At 48.5% G+C, this 17,009-nt stretch overlaps 1 protein-coding gene across 4 annotated transcripts in view; it reads left to right on the top strand.

Moving 5' to 3' along the window:
- Nucleotides 1-4,399: 4,399 nt before the first annotated feature.
- FLT1 (fms related receptor tyrosine kinase 1) overlaps nt 4,400-17,009 on the top strand; it is a 173,939-nt gene continuing 161,329 nt past the window's right edge. Inside the window, exon 1 of one of the 4 annotated variants that reach the window (XM_011233822.3) lies at nt 4,400-4,928. In XM_011233822.3, the coding sequence (XP_011232124.2) occupies nt 4,865-4,928 (64 nt within the window). In that variant the 5' untranslated portion in view covers nt 4,400-4,864. The remainder of the gene's footprint in view (nt 4,929-17,009) is intronic. The other 3 variants (XM_034665011.1, XM_019807152.2, XM_034665012.1) reach the window with 3 other exon arrangements.

The raw sequence follows: 17,009 nt of genomic DNA, 5'->3' as shown, positions 1-17,009 counted from the left end.
GGTTTTACATCTGCTGATGACTTAGAAAGTTGCCGGCCGCCTGTGTTTCTGCATTCCCGCGGACTTCTGGTTCAGATGGGCCCGTGGGCTCGGGCACAGTGGCCCTGGGAGGGCTTCTCCGTGACTTCTGCTGCAGCTGAGACAGAAGTGCGTCTGGGAGGAGCCTGGAAGAGATGCAGGAAGGAAAGGGATGGTCTTCCACTGAAGCTGCCAGCGGACCTGCCCTGAGGCTGTGCCTGGGGTTAGGAGAACTTTTGAAAAAGGAAGGTTGAAGATGGAGAACTCTGCTGGTCACCTCCACTTACTCAGAAGTGGAAGTTAGAGCCATGGCTTTTCATACACTTCCTACTCATCCCCGGCCATTCCACAAAACTCAGACATTACATTTAGATATATAAGATTTTTGTCCAGGGTTAGGGTATAGCAATCTGACGATGAATGCCACTTCCTTCAAGTGTTTGGACCTGAGCCAGATTATCACTTCAAACCCTGCCTTGGCTCAAGAGGAAATAAAGTAGGTTGCTTTCAATTGCCCACTCACCTCAGCCTGGCTGAAGCCAAGTCCTTACTACCCCTCCCCTCCTTCCTCTTCCTCTTCTCACCTCCCCTGCTCATCTTCCCTCCCCCTCCTCTCCTTCTCCCTCCCCTTCCTCCTCCCTTCCTCTTCTCCGCAGCAACCCTTCTTCCCCTTCCCCCTTCTCTTCTTTACCCCTCTCTCTCCCTTCCTCCCCCTCCTTCTCTCCTTTACCCCCTTTTCTCCTTTACTCCCCCATTCTCATCCCTCTGCTTCCCTTCTCTCCCTCCCCCTTCTCTCCTTTACCCATCCCTTTCCCCTCCTCTTCCCTCCTTCTCCCTCCCCACCTTTCTCTCCCCCTCTTCTCTCCTTTACCCTCACCCCTCCCCTCCTTTTCCTTCTTCTCTCCTTTACCTTCACCCCTCTCCTCCTCTTTCTCCCCCTTTTTCTCCTTTACCCTCATTCCTCCCCTCCTTTTCCTCCCCCTTCTCTCCTTTGCCCTCACCCCTCCCCTCCTTGCTCTCTCTCTTTTCCCCCCTACCCACCCCCTCCTTAGCACCCTCCCTCTGTCCCCATCCGGGCAGTGCTCACTATCTTCAAGTCCTCCTGGGATCCCTGGAGTTCTCTTGGGCCCCTCCTTCTCTCTCCCCTCCACCCCCAAGGCAATTTCCCTCTCCATCCCTTCTCTGAACTGCTAACCAGCCTCAAAAAGAAGCCAAAACCCTGACTAAATCAAAGTGAGATAAGCAGCGCAGTACCAACTTCTGTGAAGAGCAGGTGGTCAGGAAGGGAGTGAAGCAGTGAGGCGGTGAAGCAGAAAGGAGAGGAGTGAGGATGTTGTCAGCCAGGGTCCCCTAAGGAACTGGAGCAGAGCTTAGCAGCATTTGTCAAATCAAATGCTAAGTGTGCCTGCCCAGGGAGCGCGGCAGAGCTCACTACGTGAGTTTTGTGAGTGTGTGCTGCTTAGACCAGGTAAGCTGTGAGTGAAGAAGCTTTGTGAGGTGGGGGGGGGGGGTGTCATATGACACAAAGGGTTTACAAGATCATTTGGTTCTTGGGGCCAACCGAACACATTTATGCGCTGCGGTGTGTAGCCACGGAGTATAATTTTTCTTTGCTCTGAAGCTACCTAGTGCATGGGAGGGTGAGATTCCCAAGTGAGCCCCAGTTCTGATACACTGAGCAGCTCCACACTCGGTCCACTATAGGAAGATGAGGCCTCGGCTCCCCTCCTCTCTCTCACACTGATGCTTCCACGCTATTATTCAGTCTTCAATATTGAAGCTGTTGGTTTTACCAACACTGAGCCTCTGAATAGGGACTAGAAAGGAACCTCAAGAGAATGTTGATAACAAGAGAAAGTGTCTGGTTTTGCAGGAGATGAAATGCTCTTTTGTACGTGAACAGGAAGCCGGCAGACAGTCTACTTCAGTAGCTTTTTATACCCACCAGGCATGTTGAAATCAATCTTTCCCATCATGATTATCTATAGAACCTCTTTCATTACTGGTTTAGTTAGAAGAGAGCCAGGAACCTGTTCTCATTCAAAGGCATTATCTCTTTGGAGGGAGGGGAGTTCAGAGCCAAACCCTTATTCCCCATCATTTTACTTATTCATTTAACTATCTATTAAAATTTAAGCTAAAATGAAATCATGGGCAAAACCTTGCAACACCTTGTAGTATCTTGAATTCTTTGTGAGGGGGCTAACATGGCTACCAACATAAGAAGTAGGAAAGAAACTCCCGACTATGATTAAAAGCCTGCAACTTTTCGAAAGAATAGTTGAGGAATTTGTGAAGGACTGCTCTTAATGCCGAATGATTTTGGCATAAAATAAGTTAGATTGATTTGACCATGACTCTTTTAGCTTTATTTATCGACTTGTTTCTCTTTTAACTTTAAATAATTGAACAATATGTTAGCATTGTGTGGTGATATCTTAAAATTATGAAGATTGTTTCAGCTGTCCATCAAATACCTGTTGTGGCTTCCCAAATAAACTTCGTGTAAATAGAGTATATAGCATATATATACTATATATAGTTACAGCAGGTAGATAGAGTGCTGTCTCTCTGGGTGTTTACAAAATCAAATGGCATTTTTAAAGTTGAATTACATTTTTGTACGTTGTACTATGGACTACTTTCCTCCAGAGTCAGCTAAGTGTCTGTCCCTGAGAAGCCCTCCTGAACTCCCAGAGCAAACCACCTCTTCTCTGCACCCAGGAGGACCCAAGCTCCCGCCACACTGTGGTCCCTGCACTGTAAACCCATGGCCTCTTTAACTGTCAACCTCCTCTCCAGATTCTAAGCTCCTTAGAAGGCAGAGATGATATCTTCCCGTCCCAATGCTTTTAGCTCTAACACAATGACTGGCCCCTGTGAGATGTTGCAGAAGGCCAATGCCAAAGGCTTCTCCTTGGGAGGGAGCCTGAGGGTGACCAGCAGCTCCGAAGAGAGGTAGAGGGACACCTTGGCTCTCCCAGTGTGTCCCAGACACTGACCTGGGCTTGGGGACCTGTTGGATAAGGATCAGCTGTCAGCTTCCAGCAATCCCCATTTACTAACTGTTCATGGAATGATCTGTGGTTTTCCAGGAGCCGGGTTTGGGGGAGCCAGAGAATAGGAGCCAGGGGGAGTGGTGAGGAACATTGCAAACAGAAAAGGCTGGTGAAGCCGGCAGGGAGCAGTGACTCCACACGGTCTGCCTTTCTTCTGAACCACGAGGGGCTGCAGATCAGGCTCCTCCGGGGCACCAGGTGTGGGTTTTCGAGTTGCCCGCCTGGGGCGGAGGGTGGCAGGGACCTTTCCTCACTCGGCCGCCCACAGGTGTGGCAACTTAGGGTTGCCCAACTTTCCCAGGCGGGGAGTCCTACGGGAAGAGTCGCCGGCCCCCTTTAGGAACCATCACAGTCCCATTTATGAAGACCAACCATCTGGCAGGTTCCAATACAACTATTTTTCAAACCAGCGGTATTTACAAAGACAAGACTGGGCTGCTCAGTGGAGTCTAGGATGATTTTAGCCTTTGAGGTAATGGAGACATAACTGAGGAACAACGCGGAATTAGTGTCATCCCAAATGATCTACTGCCTCGAGTTAATTTCATCGGGTTTTGTTCGAAGAGCAGCAGTCACTCATTTTGCGTAGCAAGCTGCCATCAGAAAGATTTTTTTCTGGAGCATTTAGGAAATAAAGCTTAAGTGCTCGGCCCTTACAAGTGGCAGGAGCAGTTTCACGCCTCGGCTTTTAAAAAGGTATCATGATATTATTCGTTGTTTTGCTTCTAGGAAGCAGGGGGTTTAGGAAATGACTTGGGCGGGTGCATCCATGCAGCCGAAAGACACACAGACGTATTCCCCAGGGACCTGAGAGGGGTCTCTGTCTTCCCGAAGGTGCCAGGCAAGCGTCCGGTCCCCTCGGATGCTCCCGGTCCCGTCCCTGTGCCGAGGGTCTCCGGTGCCTTCCTAGACATCTGGGGGCATTCTAGGGGGTCTGGGGCGGCTAGAGCGGGCGGCCAGAACAAGGAAGAGGAGGGAGCCGGACTGAGCCTCACTCCTCCGTGCCAAGGACACCGTCGCGGAGGCGCGGCCAGCTTCCCACGGATCGGACTTTCCGCCCCCGGGGCTGGGCGGCGGAGCTCCAGCCCTGTCCCCCTTCCCTGCTCCGGGCGGCCCCCAAAGGCTGAGTAAGCCGGGCGGAGGGAGGGAGACTGCAAGGATTTCCTGAGCTCTAAGGGAAGGAGGAGGGGACCCGGGCAGGAGAGCCGGGAGCAAGGACCCTGAACCTGCCGGGGCCGCCTCCCCGCGGAGTAGTCAGCGCCTCCTCAGGCGCGCTCGCACTCGCTTCCGACGAGCGCTCCGCCGCCAGCTACCCGCCCCCCGGCGGCCCCCGCCCCTCTCGGGAGCTGTAGGGAATCAGGTCCCGGAGGAAGAGGGTAGGTGGGGAGGCGGATGAGGGGTGGGGGACCCCTTGACGTCACTGGAAGGAGGTGCCGGGGTAGGAAGTGGGCTGGGGAAAGTTTATAAACCGCCCCCGCCCTCGGCTCCTCATAATCGAGGTCCGCAGAAGGCTCGGAGCGCACAGGGCGGACACTCCTTGCGGCTCCTCCCCGGCGGCGGCGGCGGCGGCGGCGGCGGCTCGGAGCGGGCTCCGGGATTGGAGCGCAGCGGCCAGAGGACGCCGAGCTGCGAGGATTACCCGGGGAAGTGTTCGTCTCCCTGGCTGGAGCCGCGGAGAGGGGCGCTCGGGGCAGACGACGGGAGTACGAGAAGACAGATTCGGGCGGCTGAGTCTGTGGCCCGCGAGCAGCGCAGGGACCGGGCAAGCAGGCCGCGTCGCGCTCACCATGGTCAGCTGCTGGGACACCGGGGTCCTGCTGTGCGCGCTGCTTGGAGGTTTGCTGCTTACAGGTGAGGCGAGGTCGGGGCCAGAGGCCCGCGCGGAGCCGGGATGGGGCGGCAGGCTGGCACACCCTTGGGACTGGGGCCGGGTGCACCCGGGGAGGTGAAGCTATAGCCGCGAGAAGCGAGCCTCGCCAGGAACCTGGGACGCTAGTTGCGGTGGGCACGCCTGGGGCCGTGGCGCCCTTCTGTTCCGTTGGGCAGGCAGTGCAGGCGCCTCGGAGAGCAGCTGGCGGAGGTCCGCGGGCATCGCCGCCTTGAACGGCTGCTGGCGCCGCGCTCGGTGCGCGCTGGGGCTGCCCCTTTGCGGCTGGAGTCGCCGACCCTCTCTGCCCGGCTCCCGCCCGGGTCGGGTCTCCCCGCCCAGGCTCGGGGAGCACCCGGACCTTCCTGACCCCTACAGCCTTTTCCTAGGCGGCCTGGCGCCGGTCGGCAGGACCCACCGGAGCCCGGAGTAGTGGCTCCCAGAACGCCCGCCGGGCTGCCTGGGGGCTGGGCTGAGGCCCGGGCGTTGGCGGTGTTGGGCACCGGCCACGACGTCATGCCTCCAGAAGGGAGGAGAGCCCACTTGGAGGTGGTCGCGTGCCTGCCGGGAGCACACAGATCCCAGGGGATGGCAAAAGCTGGTGTCCCTCGACCCCCTTCGGGTCCCAGGGCCCGGATGCCCCTGGGAACGTTCCAGCAGCTTCTACTCCTCCCAGCCGCTTGCCGACCGCCGGGCCGAGCGCTCTGCGCGCAGCCACCCGGGTGGGGCCTCTGCGGCCGGTCCAGCCCAGGTCGCCGACCTGAGTGAACCTGACTGACCAGGGCAGTCGAGAACCCAAATACCGTTAAGTTTCGGAATTGCGGGCCTAGTCGTTAAATTTCGAGAGAAGCGAGAGAGGACAATTTGGACCAAAGATGTAGTTTAAGGAATCGGCGAGGTCCACCCCTTTGCCGGGAATTCGAGAAAGAGGCGGCAGAACAGTCCGCGGTTTAACCGGAGGTTATACCGCCGTTAATGTGGAGGTCGCCCCCCACCAGGACGTCAAAGCCCGAGGGGACTTAGGGGCCCAGATTTACCTTTTCTGCCGATTGCGGCCGAGTGGCCAAGCCCTCCGGTGCAGTCCCCCTGGGCGCAGAGAGCCATATTTCGGAGCGCCTTTCTCTTAAGCATCCTGGAGAAAAGGTAAAATATGAAATAAAGTACAGTAACAAAGCAAAGTTATTGCAGTGATTCCAGGGAAGGAAAAAGTCAGTAGGGTTGAGCGTATTTTTAAAAAATACTTGTTAAACCCAAAAAACAGTAACTGTTAAAAAATATTCTTTCTCAGTGCGAATCTTTCTCAGTGGGAAGACTAATTAGATTGTCGGTTTCTAAAAAACAGGTAATAGTTCGGATTAGATTGGTGAAACCATTAAACTGAGAGGCGGGTGAAATCCTAATGTCTGAGAACTCGCTATAAGTTGGGAAAGTCTGTAACATAACTGCATTTAATGAAATATTGTTTTTCTTTTTCAAAAATACTTTTTTTTGTTTTGAAAAGTCACTTATATTGAAGTATAATTGAGCAGAGCACTTAACTTCTGAAGTCCATTCGCCTGTTATGTAAAGGTAAATCTAGGTAAATTCCTGCGAATGCAAAAAATGAAGGGAAAAGTATATGTTTCATTGGCTTTTCGGCTTCTCACTTACACATCTTTACTTTTGTTTCAAAAACCCAGTTGACCAATGAAGTATTATATAGTTCTGTTGGTGATGAGCAATTTAGATCCGTGCAAGCTTTTCAGAAACCTGAGTAAGATTCTCTTGAGATTTCTCTTGGATTTTATTTTACTTAAATGAGGCAGAAATGCTCTGACTCTTTTGTGACTTCAGAAAAAAATTGTGTATGTGTTATAACAAGAAAGCAAGACGAAACATTAGCAAGGTGAGAACCCCTTTTTACCTACTGGTTTAGGGATATTGTTTCATGGTCCCGGCGTGTAATTGTTGAAGCATGGCTTTGTAAACCACAGGCGGGGGCTTCGAGCTGGTTAACAGGGAACTCTCAGTACAACAGTCAGCTGCCTGCCTTGTAAATAGCATCAGGGCTTTCAAATTGAACCGAGGGGCTGTTTCTCCAGGAAGTGGTGTCCAGAAAGAGGCCAAGTTTCTGCTTTGTGGATTTATCAGTAGTCTGCTCACCTACAAGTATTACAGAGCCTTTGACTATTAGCAATTATTAATATTTTGAGCGTGTGTGTGCGTGAATGTGTGTGCATGCACTGAGGTATAAAAGGTATAAAACCAGAGGCTCAGTCAGACAAAAAGATAATGCATTTCCCCCTAAAGATTACATTTACCTTCTTCCAAATATCCTGAGAAATTAAAAGATGACAGTAATTCAGGTATTTTCAAGTCCTCTATATTGCGATCTTTCCCTCTAGAAAGAATACCTCCCTTACTCTGGCTCAAAGTCTCATTTTCTGACTTTTAAGGCACCATGTCCATGATTAAAGCCACAGACCCTTTTTTCTGTCCTCATCTGGGGGGTTTTGAGCAGCTGATATTTACAATTTGCTGTAACTAACTGGAAATGCATCGCTTCTGAATCTTGTGAGGGAAATCTACATCAATAGTATGAAGTTAAAATGTGCATGCAAATAATACTCATTTCCAAATAGAATGTAATCAGTCTTTCATAATAACACTAATTTTACATGACAATTTTTGTTGTTTTCTTGAAGGTTTAGGAAGCCACACTTTTTTGGTAGTGCTTTTCGATATTGCATATTTGAACTATTAATTAGCACCATTGGCAGTTCACACGGGGAATTTTCCACCTGATGGGTCGTCTTGCAGATGGACTACAGGTGGTCATCTGCTCTAGTTCTTTAATATTTTTACCTTATTTATTATTTTAAGTTTTTTCTTTCCCTGTTGAAAATTCTATAACAGGCTCTCCAGTTTATTTCCTAGGGATCAATAAAAGAATTTTTTGTTGTCACATGTGAAAGTCAGAAGTTAGAATAGATGCCTATTTCTTTCTTTCTTTCTTTCTTTTTTTTTTTTTTTTTTTTGACAGAGATAGAGACAGCCAGCGAGAGAGGGAACACAAGCAGGGGGAGTGGGAGAGGAAGAAGCAGGCTCATAGCAGAAGAGCCCTGATGTGGGGCTTGATCCCAGAACGCCGGGATCATGCCCTGAGCCGAAGGCAGACGCTTAACCGCTGTGCCACCCAGGCGCCCCTAGATGCCTATTTCTAATGCCCCTTTCCAATTCTTTAAGACTCAGGGAATGGTTCCAAGGAATAGGCTGAACACGGTGTGTCTTTCTTTCTCTCCCGCCCTTATATATTTGCATATAAAATGGATGATAAACCAGATGAAAATGCTAGAGCTGAGGCTGTAATAATGAACTGGGTGTCACCTGCTATCAGTAACCACATTGCATTTTCTTTTTCATCCACCAGTTGGTTAACTTGCTCTTTAATGGGTTGCAAGAGCTAAACTGTTAGAGGCTGTCCGAACCAGTAGTAATCATGGGCTTTATTTTTCTCTTTCCAACTCTAGGAAGTAAATCTACTTCCAAACTCTGGTTACATTACCTCTTCTAACAGGTTGTCAGTCATTTTAAACTCAGAAGAATTTCTTGGTTTAAAAAAAAAATTCTCACTTATTTGATTAAAAAAATCACTTCATTCTAAAAATTTCAATTTGCAACGGGGATACTCAACCTCTTATTTAAAATTGGGCTTGTTTTATCTGATCTTCTAGAACAAGCCAAATAATCACTTTGTTCTCCTTACCAAAAAGTATTGAGACATTCTAAATCTACTATGAATGTATGTAATATAGCAGTTGAAAATGTGTTGCAAAAAAATTGGTTTTATATTGGCCAAAAAAATGCAGTGTCCTGGAGAAAGGTTATCCAGCCTATTGCGAGGTTGTGGCTGCTGTTTACTCTGGCTTGGAAAGTTCTGCAGGACAAGAACAAGCTGAGATGTGTATGCAAGTGGGCATAAGAATGGAGAGAAAGTGAAAGAAGCTCTCTTGGCACTTGGGTGTTAAATGCAAAGTTTGTTGGCGTTAGGTTTTTGGTACAGTTGCACGGGGGATAATTGGATATTGGATATCAAGTAAATATAACTTTTCAGAGTATTTGTCATTGTAGAGAGGAGAGGAAGGACATTGAACTGGCCCTTATTTTTTTAAAACAAAAATATATTATGAGGAATGGTTGAAAGCATTAAAAGCATCTGTTGCATTGCTTTAAATAATTTAATAGACCAGGATAGTCCCTTCCATTCCATTGATCTTAGTATACTGGTGAGGCTTGTAAGGAATGACAGTCTCTTGCCAAATGCTTTCCAGGATCACTGTTGATTCCTCACACACTTGGGTGCCTTAGAAATTGCATGCTGCTGATGACATTACTGAATTTTATACCAGATTGAGGGAGGGGAAGGAAATGGGAGGAATGGGGGTAATTGAGGGAAGGATTGAGAGGAAAGCCTCTGGCTTAGCATCTGGGACTGCAGGGGGGTTTCATTAAGGAAATGGTTCCATTGAGTCTGCTGAAGATAGTGGACTAGATTTCCTGCATTGCTGCTGGGGCGGATGTGGGGGGATGTCAAGAATTCCTGGGGATTTCCCATCAGTCTCAGTAAGCTGGATGCCTCAGGGCCATATCTGATTATTGCTCCTTTCCTTGATTTTGAGCTCCTTGTGAGACCTGATCTTGTCCCTCAGACATACAGGTTGTGAGAGCTAGATGGAACCTCATAGATCCAACGTACTCATTTCAAAGATGAGAAAACCCACCCAGAACCATGGTTTTCTCCCCCCAAGGTCAGTAGCTGGCTGGTGGCAGTCCCAGGCATAGCACCTGATGTTCACAGTACAGATAACACTTCTTCATTTCTGTCTTTCCTCCACCCCAAGCAAGCAGAGCTGTTCAAACGTTTGTTGAATGTCATTATAACAGTGCTCGCGCTTCTTGTTAAATGCCAGCCTCTTTTTCAAATGTGAAATTTCCCACTCTTTTTTGAAGGCCCACAGGGCGTTTAGATCAAGAATACCAAAGTTATGGCTGCTTACTAGTACGCTGATAGATTTGGTGAGCAAATTGATTCTCCTTGTGAGCCTTCTTTTGAACTGCTGTGGCTGAAGTGTCAAGCCTATGTGACTAGCCTCGTTTCTCACCACTTCCCTCTACACACCCTGTGACCCAGCTGCACAAACCCTTTGCCAAAGAACTTACTCACCATTCTTAGGGTGGGCCTTGTGCATTTATCACTCCGTGTTCATGCTTTTTGCCTGCAAGACCCTTTCCCTCCCTCTGCATTTCCTCCTCCCCTGCCTTCTGGAGCCTTCAAAGCTCAGAAATCACCATCTCCTTGCATTCCTCCTTAGAGCTGCAGACAGAATTTGTGGTTTCTTCTGCTCCTATAGGTACCCTCCTCTAGGGAACCCTTATATATATATATACCCCTTTCTGGTTGTTTTCTCCTTGCATCCTCACTATTCACTTTATGTGTCTGTCCCCTTGCTCTCTGATCCCCTGGCATGGGGGCCCTCAGTAAGCGCTGGAAGAAATCAATGATGTAGCCACACCACCATTTCAAAGAAGAAAGCTCTCGGGGCCAGATAGAATTTATGCCAGTATATTAGTGTGCTCCTGCCTGTCCAGCTGGCCTCGGTTGCTTTGAATTGCTTAGAAGGCTTGCTCCCAATGGATAATGTTGGTCTGCGATGATGACATTGCAGTAAGTGGCTAAGATGTAGGACATCAGCGAGGATCTTCAACTCTCGGAGATCTCTCTTTCCTGTACTCCTCTCCTTTTTTGTCCTGATGCTTCACTGGGGACTCGGAGCCACCAAAGCTGGATTTCAGTCTACACAGAAGTTCTGTCTTAGCCTTCGCTGGTGAGGTAACACTGTGGCTGTGCCTGGCAATGTATTGTACAATTTTTAGAAACAGCAGTGCTCTCAGATTTTATGGTTTGCCTTACTCACCCTTTCATAGACTCAAACCTGAGTCCATGCGTGCTGGGCTGTGATATAAACCCCAGTGATAGAGACTGGGCACACTCAGCACTGAGGCTCCGTTTCCATAGAGCCATTTGTTATGGGACCAGGCTAGTCTGCCTGGGTTCCTCCTTCCATGGGATGGGTTCTCCTCAACCCTTCATGCAGACAGGTTCCTGGCAGGACCACTCTACGAGGAAGGTGTGAGACATATTCTAAACAAAACCCAGAATCCCATGGTTTCGGATCACGGTGGTGCCTCCCTCCCCCCACCCCCAGCCCCATACTCTGCATATGCCCACAAAGTTGTCCCAACCAAGCTTCTCCAGTGTGTTCCATGGTTTAGCAGCAGCAGCCCCCGAAACTTAATGAATCCGAGACGCTGTGTGTTAATAAGTCCACCGATGTTTCGTTTGCACATTAAAAATTGAGGACAGATTTTAGTAAAGGAATCTCAGCTCTGGTGTCAGGATCGAATTCCTTTTCATCAACACTCGAGTGATCTGTGTGGCTAAGGGACTAGACCCAGACCCTCTTCTGGCTCCCACATTGTGCTTCTGCCCCGTCTTCTCCTGGGACACCTGTGTCCTTCTTCAAGACTCTTTTTATAAAATCTTAGACGTGGCTTGGACCTGTAATCACAGGAAACAGAGGTGGTGGTCTTGAAGAATACACCATGGTTACCCAAATCATGGGTGGGCAAGATCAAGTTCTTAGCAAATACGAAGTTGGTGAAAAAATAGTAAAAATGGCATTAAATAGATAGGTTTCAACCATAAACTAAAATTTTATGAGGTATTTGCTTTCAGAACAAGGTTAGTTGGTGACATCAAGCAGCAAAGGTTAGTGTCCTTCTCCGGAATCTTAGCTGGCAGGGAGATGTCACTGTCTCATTTTGTCCTGCTACCCTGATAACAGTTTTTTTGTGCTTCTTACTGGCTTGAAATCCAATGTGTTTGTACTCGTTCTTCCTTGTCTCATATTGCAAATCTTGGCAAATGCGTCTGTCTTTCACAGATTACCTCAGGGCCTACAGGCACTTTTTCTCAGCCTGGTCTTCTAACCTATTTAACTGATGGAGTGTGAATGGATTTCCTTTCAAGCTGCAGACCCACCCATGTGGTCCCCACTACCGAAGCTAGAACAATGATCAGATGCTTGTGTTGAAAGGGCCCTGCAGTGAACCCTATTTAAATGAATAGCCTTCGCTTTCATTATACACAAATATGAAACCACTTAAACTCAAGGCCACCTTTGGCAAAACCCTGATTAGTAATTAGCCTGCCAGCTGATTTCCATGAAGCCCTTCCCTTTTGCTAGGGCCGTGGTCCCCAGCGTTGGCTCTGCCTTAGAATCGTCTGGGGGACTTTGAAACATCCTTTGCCCTGGCTGCACCCCTTACCAATTGAATCGGCATCTCTTGAGTGGGAGCCAGGCATCAGTAATTTTTAAAGCTCCCAGGGGATTTCAGTGGGCGGCTGAGGTTGAGAACCTCTTACTTTATCATCCATCCAAATCACCTGGAGAGCTTGCTACACTGGAGTGCTGGGCCCCACCCCGGAGTTTCTGATGCAGGAGGCCTGGGGCGGGGCCAGGAATTTGCATTTGGAACTGGTTCCCGTGTGTGGCTGATGCTTCCCATCCAGAGACCACACTTTGAGAGCCACTGCCCTGGGTCTGGTTTGAGAGCCCTGGCCACCTGGGAGGCCCATGTGCCAATCTGTAAAAGGCTCGAAGTCATCACTAGACATATAACTAGGTGGAGGAAACTACAGGAATTCCTGCCAGGGAGAGTGTGTGTTAGCAGCGTGGCAGAAGGAATATTAGGATCAAGTGCTTGGAGCATGTAACCAATACAGGTGGCGAAATTGCCTTCTGCGGAAAGTTGGATCCGGTTGGCAGTTGGGGTATGTGAGTTAGGAGCCGGAACTGAATTGCAGTCTAGACGATAGACCAAATCATAGTCCTTCTCTGCCTTACACCTCGGAGCGCTCAGGCTTTCCTCTATCTAAACAGTGGTAAATGTCTACAGAGTCCTGTTGAAAGGTGCCGTGCCATCGACCTGTGCTGGGTGCCCACGTACCTCGGGCCAGCCCTGCTACCCTCCAGGATCCCCATGCAATGAAGCCTGAAGACTCACAATGCTTTGCCTCTGTAACTGGGCTGCGCGGCCTATGTTTCCTTTGCTGGGATCAGTGTCCCCCACTTAGGTGGCTGAATTCTTCCCCTTTGGTTCATCTGACTTTCATGGTCTGTCCCCATGGGTGAGAAGAGTCGCTGCTTGGCAGGAAATGGAGCCTGCCTCCCCTTGTGCAGAACCGTGTGCTGGAAACTTTCTTGTGAAACATCAAGAATCCAAGCTGCATCTCCTTCCCTGAGAGCATCTAAGGGTGCCTGTGGGGTGCTCGAGGCCAAATGGTACGTGTGCTCCGTTTGGACACTTACTGCTCAAATATAGAAAGAACAGATCTTTTATGCACTCCCACTACTGAATCACTGTCTAAGGGGCTGAGTCATGGTTGCGTTTGTATCTGTCATCTCTTGCGATGTCATAGGTTGCCCCAAAACGAATGGCCTTAAACAATAATTCATTATGCCTGCCTGCGTCTGTGGGTTAGGAATTTGGGTGGGTCTCATCTGGATCCTGCATGGAGCTGTCATCAGCTGGCACTTCCACTAGGACCTAGGCGCCAGCTGTCACTGGGTCTCCCTCCACACACGGTGTTTGGCCGTTCCGCAGTGTAGTACAGGCTTCTTTATGTGGAGGAAGAGGCGGTCCAAGAGGTGGAAGCTTCAAGGCCGCTGAGGGCCTGGACTTTGCCATTCCTCCACCACCACTCTGCCACATCCGATTGGTAAAGGGGGGTCTTAACTCAGAGCCAAGGCGGGCGGGAACGGGCTCCTTTCTCGGAGGCAGTAGCTGCACGATATTGCGGCCGTGGTTTTCACCCCACCACCCCACACTAGCACGGTTAGCTGCTTCTTTCCAGTCTAGCTATTAGGCTGGCACTTGGCCAAGAAAATAAGTGAACAGTTCCTCGGCCCTTCTAAACACTGCCTGCGATGGAGACAACTGGTCCAATGGAAGAGCTTCCATTTCCTAAATCTTATGATTAGGGCACATTGGCCATGGTGAAGGTGTCATGCCATGGTGGGGCTGCTGGCCTCTAAGGAGCACGGTGACACCAGCAAGGAAGCACAGCCGATCCTCCGATTCTGAGCGTGGCCAGCCCTGCAGCCTCGTGTACTTACAGGATCTCTGAGGGAGCACGTGCTTCTGGAAGATGTGGGAGGCTGTATGCTTTGAGGAAAGGAGAAAGGAGGGAACTAACCCCTACGGATTGTCAGGCACTTTGGTTGACATCTATGATTTGACTCAGTCCCGAGGGGTAGGTACAGTGCTCTCAAACATGCAGCAGCCCAGGCTGACATAAAGACTGGCCCTAAGATCACAGAAGTGGTAAGTAAAGCTGGAATGGGTCCAGTCTGCTTGCCCGACTGCCCAGCCCCCTGCCTGCCATGCCATACAGCCAAAATGAAAAAGGGAGAAGGAAAAGAGCATCGATGAGAATGGGCTGGTCTTCCCCTTCTTTCAAAACTCTCTCTCCTTGGAGTTTTGCCATCTCCCAAGAATGTGAGACGCCCCTGCTACTCCAGCCTGAGGCGGCCTTGGCAGATTCCACTGCTGCGTGAGGCAGACACCAGCGACGTCTCCATTGAGACGGAAATTGTAATCACGTGGGTTTTCTGATCAAGGACCTTCCAAAAAATTCAAGTCAGAAAAGGATCCCCAAAGTCAATAAGAACATGATTTAAAAAAAAAAAAAAAGATTTATTTATTTATTTTAGGGAGAGAAAGCGGTGGGGAGGGGCTGAGGGAAAGGGAGAAAGAAACTCAAGCAGACTCCACACTGAGCAGGGAGCCTGGCGAGGGGCTCAGTCTCACGACCTTGAGATCATGACCTGAGCCAAAACCAAGTATCAGACACTTGACTGACTATACCACCCAGGACCCCTTTTTGTGTCTTCCTTAAGAATATGATTTTATATGGGTTTTCAAACTGCTCTCCTGCATGTGGCTTCACACTAAATCAGATTAGAGATGAGCCAAACCAGCCCTTTGGTTCTGGAAAAGTTCTTATCAGGAAGGGTCTCTGAAAAAGCTGGGGCTGCCCTCTGCCAGATTGCTTCCAGGAATAAAATGTCTATTTCTCTGGACACCTTTTAGATCCCAGAAACCTCAAAGATTGGGAGCTCCTCCTCAATGAGGCTGGAGTAGGGACAGGGATCCACAGGTACTGGGGGAGGGGGAGGGCGCATGTACTGAGCCCCTCCTAAGCACAGGTTCTGTATATGGCAGCTCAAATGAACTTCTTCATAACTATCCAATGTGTGTACTTTTAACTTTGTTTATTATGGACTGAAACCCCGAGGCTCGGGGAAACTGGGTGATTTACTGAGGGTCACACACTTCATGAGTGTCCAGCCCAGGATTTAAACCAGGTCATTCTGTTTTTGAAATTGGTACCTTTCCCACCAACATGTACCCAACATACTTGAATGACAAAAATCTAGGAATTAAGGAAAACCGAAGAGTTTGGTTTCTGGGGTGTAGCTTTATGTCTGTGAGAAAAGCACAACTGTCTGAGAGCATTTTCCTAGAGGGAGTTACTTTTCAGTGTAGGTTGGACCCAGCACAGGCTTTCCTTTCTTTTTTCTTTCTTTGTCTCTTTCTTTCTTCGAAGCAATTTTCAAATATACAGCGGGGTTAATTATAGTCTCACATTGTACATTACATCTCCAGATGATTTACCTTGCTGCCTGACGGTCCTCATAAAGTTATCAAAAATGGAAGCATTTCTTTCAAACCCCGTTGTGCCTGGGGTCTCTCCTCCTCCACCAGCTCATTTCTTTCAGATATTCACACCTGCAAGAAGTCGAGAAAGAGGAAAAAGTGTTTTCCTTCTTCCTTGATCAATGACTTGGAGAGGGACAATTTTCGATACCAGAATATGGCTGTGTTCATCCAAATCTGAGAAAAACCCTGTCTTGCCACCTTTTATTGTTCATTCCAAGCCAAGAGTGGAAAATGTGGTCCAATGGGTAGATGCCTTGGATGGAAATTATAAGGACTGGAGATGTATATACTGTTTGATTTTTTTTTATTATTGTATTCTTTTTCTAAGTTGGCATTAGAGCAACTGAAAGTAGATGTAAACACTTGGAAAGGCAGGGTCCTATTAGAGGAGATTACAAACAATTTGAAAAGGCAGTGTAAACTCTCGTTATGGCATTTCGCCTGTGATTAATGGTATTGTTTTCTTTTTGGAAAACACTGTTTAACTCTCTTTTCCATTTAATGTCTCCTGCTGGATCAGATTTTTGTTCTTTGGAAATGTTTATAGCTTCGAAATCTTTTCCATAGGGAATTCTGCTAGAACTAGGGAAAAAAAAAAAAACTGCTTGGGAATTGAGCAATTGTATTGTCCCAGGACGGTCCGTGTGTACCTATAACTTCTGGAGGGTTAGAGAATATTTGGCACACATCCTTGATGTACAAATTAGCAGCAATTCTACTACACACTCCCCCATCCCATTCCCTGTCCTCAAAACTGGTCAATGAGAAATAGGCTATGCAAAGTATTTGTCACACACAGTCGCTTGCAAGGCAAATGGGAAATTCAGAAAACTAACACAAATGCTGATTTTCAGGAATTTCTATCTCATCTCAGCCTATCTCAACTGACCTTGAATTTAGTGATTCTTTATCTGGCTATCTCTTTTTAGGGACAGTGAAGCTCTAAACTGTTGAGATAGAGTTGTTTTGGATGTAAAGCACAATCCAGGCAGATGGGCATGGGATTGCCTTGCTGGGATAACCCACTCACCATTTTGGGAGAGTCTTAAGGACAAACTTGGAATGGGAAATGTCTTTTAAGGAATATATTTTCTTAGAACGTTTTGGACTGCTATACTTTCTGCTGTGATTTCATAAGGAAAAGCATGAGTCGTAAAAAATGTGATTTTCCTGATGCCTGTTTCATAATCAGTCATCATTCTAGGTTCATGTGCAACTTTCCATGGAATTCAAGCATGTGC

Source organism: Ailuropoda melanoleuca, chromosome 7 (assembly GCF_002007445.2).
Source record: "Ailuropoda melanoleuca isolate Jingjing chromosome 7, ASM200744v2, whole genome shotgun sequence".
In the NCBI taxonomy this organism is placed as follows: domain Eukaryota; kingdom Metazoa; phylum Chordata; class Mammalia; order Carnivora; family Ursidae; genus Ailuropoda; species Ailuropoda melanoleuca.
Note: the sequence above shows the minus strand (reverse complement) of the source record. Positions and strands in the feature narration are given on the sequence as shown.